Source organism: Galeopterus variegatus, unplaced genomic scaffold (assembly GCF_000696425.1).
Source record: "Galeopterus variegatus unplaced genomic scaffold, G_variegatus-3.0.2 Scaffold3652, whole genome shotgun sequence".
NCBI classification, from domain to species: domain Eukaryota; kingdom Metazoa; phylum Chordata; class Mammalia; order Dermoptera; family Cynocephalidae; genus Galeopterus; species Galeopterus variegatus.
In genome coordinates this window covers 152,244-154,173 of record NW_007729763.1, presented here as the reverse complement: position 1 = coordinate 154,173, position 1,930 = coordinate 152,244, and the positions used below count along the sequence as shown (strand labels likewise).

Genomic DNA, 1,930 nt, shown 5'->3' with positions numbered 1-1,930 from the left:
GAGTTAATATATTTCAAAGTGTTTTAATCTGTGAAACATTCAAGGCACATCTCCAGTCATGAAAAATACAAAGATGTGATCTCTGACCTAAGAAACTTGGAGCATGGTGGAAAGAGAGACTCAGAAACAGATGCTTTTCTATAAGATAATAAGGGCTACAGTGGTAGGATGCGTGGAGTCCTGTGGCATCCCAGAGGACAGGCATCTGGTTCAGCTGGTTGGTGAGCGGAAGTCTGAGGACAGGAAAGATTTTTAGAGACGATGCTTGAGTTGGGTGTTAAAGAATGATTTGGAGTTGTCATTGGAATTCTATGAATGTTAGTTATTGTTCTCAGTATTGATATACTTGTTTCTTTTTCTTTTAGGACAGCTGATTTACCAAGTTCAATCACCTGATGAAGGTGCTCTAGTGACTGCTGCTAGAAATTTGGGGTTCATTTTTAAGTCCCGCACCCCAGAGACAATAACAATAGAAGAGTTGGGAACACTAGTTACTTACCAATTGCTTGCCTTTTTGGATTTCAACAATATCAGAAAAAGGATGTCTGTTATAGGTATGGTTGGTAGCTGAGATTATTTTTGATATTTTGATAGTAGTATGGTTATGTTGATGCTTTTCCAGGATTATTTCACTCTTGGCTATGTGCTGAAAGTTGTGATATTTTTGTAACTTTGTTACGTCCTATGATCCTCAACTTAGCCTCAACACTGTAGTAAAATATAACTAACACTGAACAAGTGTTATTATGTGCCCAGCACTATTCTAAATGTTCTATGCGAATTAACTGATTTAGTTGTCACAACAACCCTAATAAGGTAGATACTGTTATTCTTTATGCCCATTTTATAGATCATAAAACTGAGACACACAGAGGTTGAGTAACTTGCCCAGGTTCACAAAGCTTGAAGTGGAATAACTGGAATTCAAACCCAGAGCCCATTCACTTAATCACTAATACTGGCTCAGGATGAGCTTCTGAATTTCTTGGCACCTGCTAGTTTTTGTTACCATCATCATCAGCCTCTGCATTATCATTCATTTTCTCTGTTCACCTCCATGCTGGAGATGACCGCCTTGTGCTGTGTTTAGCACCGCAACAAATCCATGCTTTCCTAACTCCATGCTATTTCTCAATGCTGCTTCAACGTCCCTCTTCTTCTTATGTAGCTCCTTTTTCCATTCCTCACAACAGATATTCTAAACCTTTGTCTTTCCCTCAAGTTCTCAACCCTGCCATGATCTGTCTGCTTTACTCTTGAACGCCAAATTCACTCCTGTTGCTCTGACAAAATAAAGGCCCTCAGGAATGCTCACCTTCGACTTATTCTTTTCTCCATCCTCCCTTTGATCCCCAGTCTATATATATTTACTCATTCTCTCTCCTGCATCAAGAAAAGTTGCTCTTGTTCCTTTTCAAAGCTGAAGGTTCCACCTGGTTCCATCCTTTGTCCCTCCTTGCTTGCGTCTTTGTTTTCTTCTTTGCTACCAGCTCCTTCCTGCAGCCTGCAACCCTGTTATCCTGTTTCCTTGAAGATACTTCTCATATTTTGATGTCCACTGATTTTGCCAGCCTATTTTTCTGCTTTCCATCACAGATTAATTTCTCAAGGCTAGTTTTTTCCCTCACCTTTCTTACTGTTTTCAGTCCATTAGGTTTATGTTTCTGCTTTTACTATTCCATAAAGAATGCATTTTCAGAAGTTTCTGATCACCTTGTAATGCCCAATCCAATGGCCATTCCTTATCTATCTTTTTTTTTCTTTTTACTTAGTAATATTTGATATGCTGTCCTTCTTCTCTTGACAGTCCTCTTTTGGCCTCTGTGACCTCGCTGGCTCCTGTTTCTCCTCTTGTCCTGCATTTTCCTTCTCAAGCTCCTTTGCTGACTACTCTCCTTCATCCCATTCTTCAATATTGGTGTCCTTTTCT

At 39.5% G+C, this 1,930-nt stretch overlaps 1 protein-coding gene across 1 annotated transcript in view; it reads left to right on the top strand.

Moving 5' to 3' along the window:
* The window catches only part of ATP8B4 (ATPase, class I, type 8B, member 4), a gene marked incomplete at its 5' end in the record, with an annotated part of 144,480 nt that overhangs the window by 66,078 nt on the left and 76,472 nt on the right, over positions 1-1,930 (top strand). The window contains one exon of the mRNA XM_008585632.1: positions 366-554. Coding sequence (XP_008583854.1) covers positions 366-554 — 189 coding nt within the window. The remainder of the gene's footprint in view (positions 1-365; positions 555-1,930) is intronic.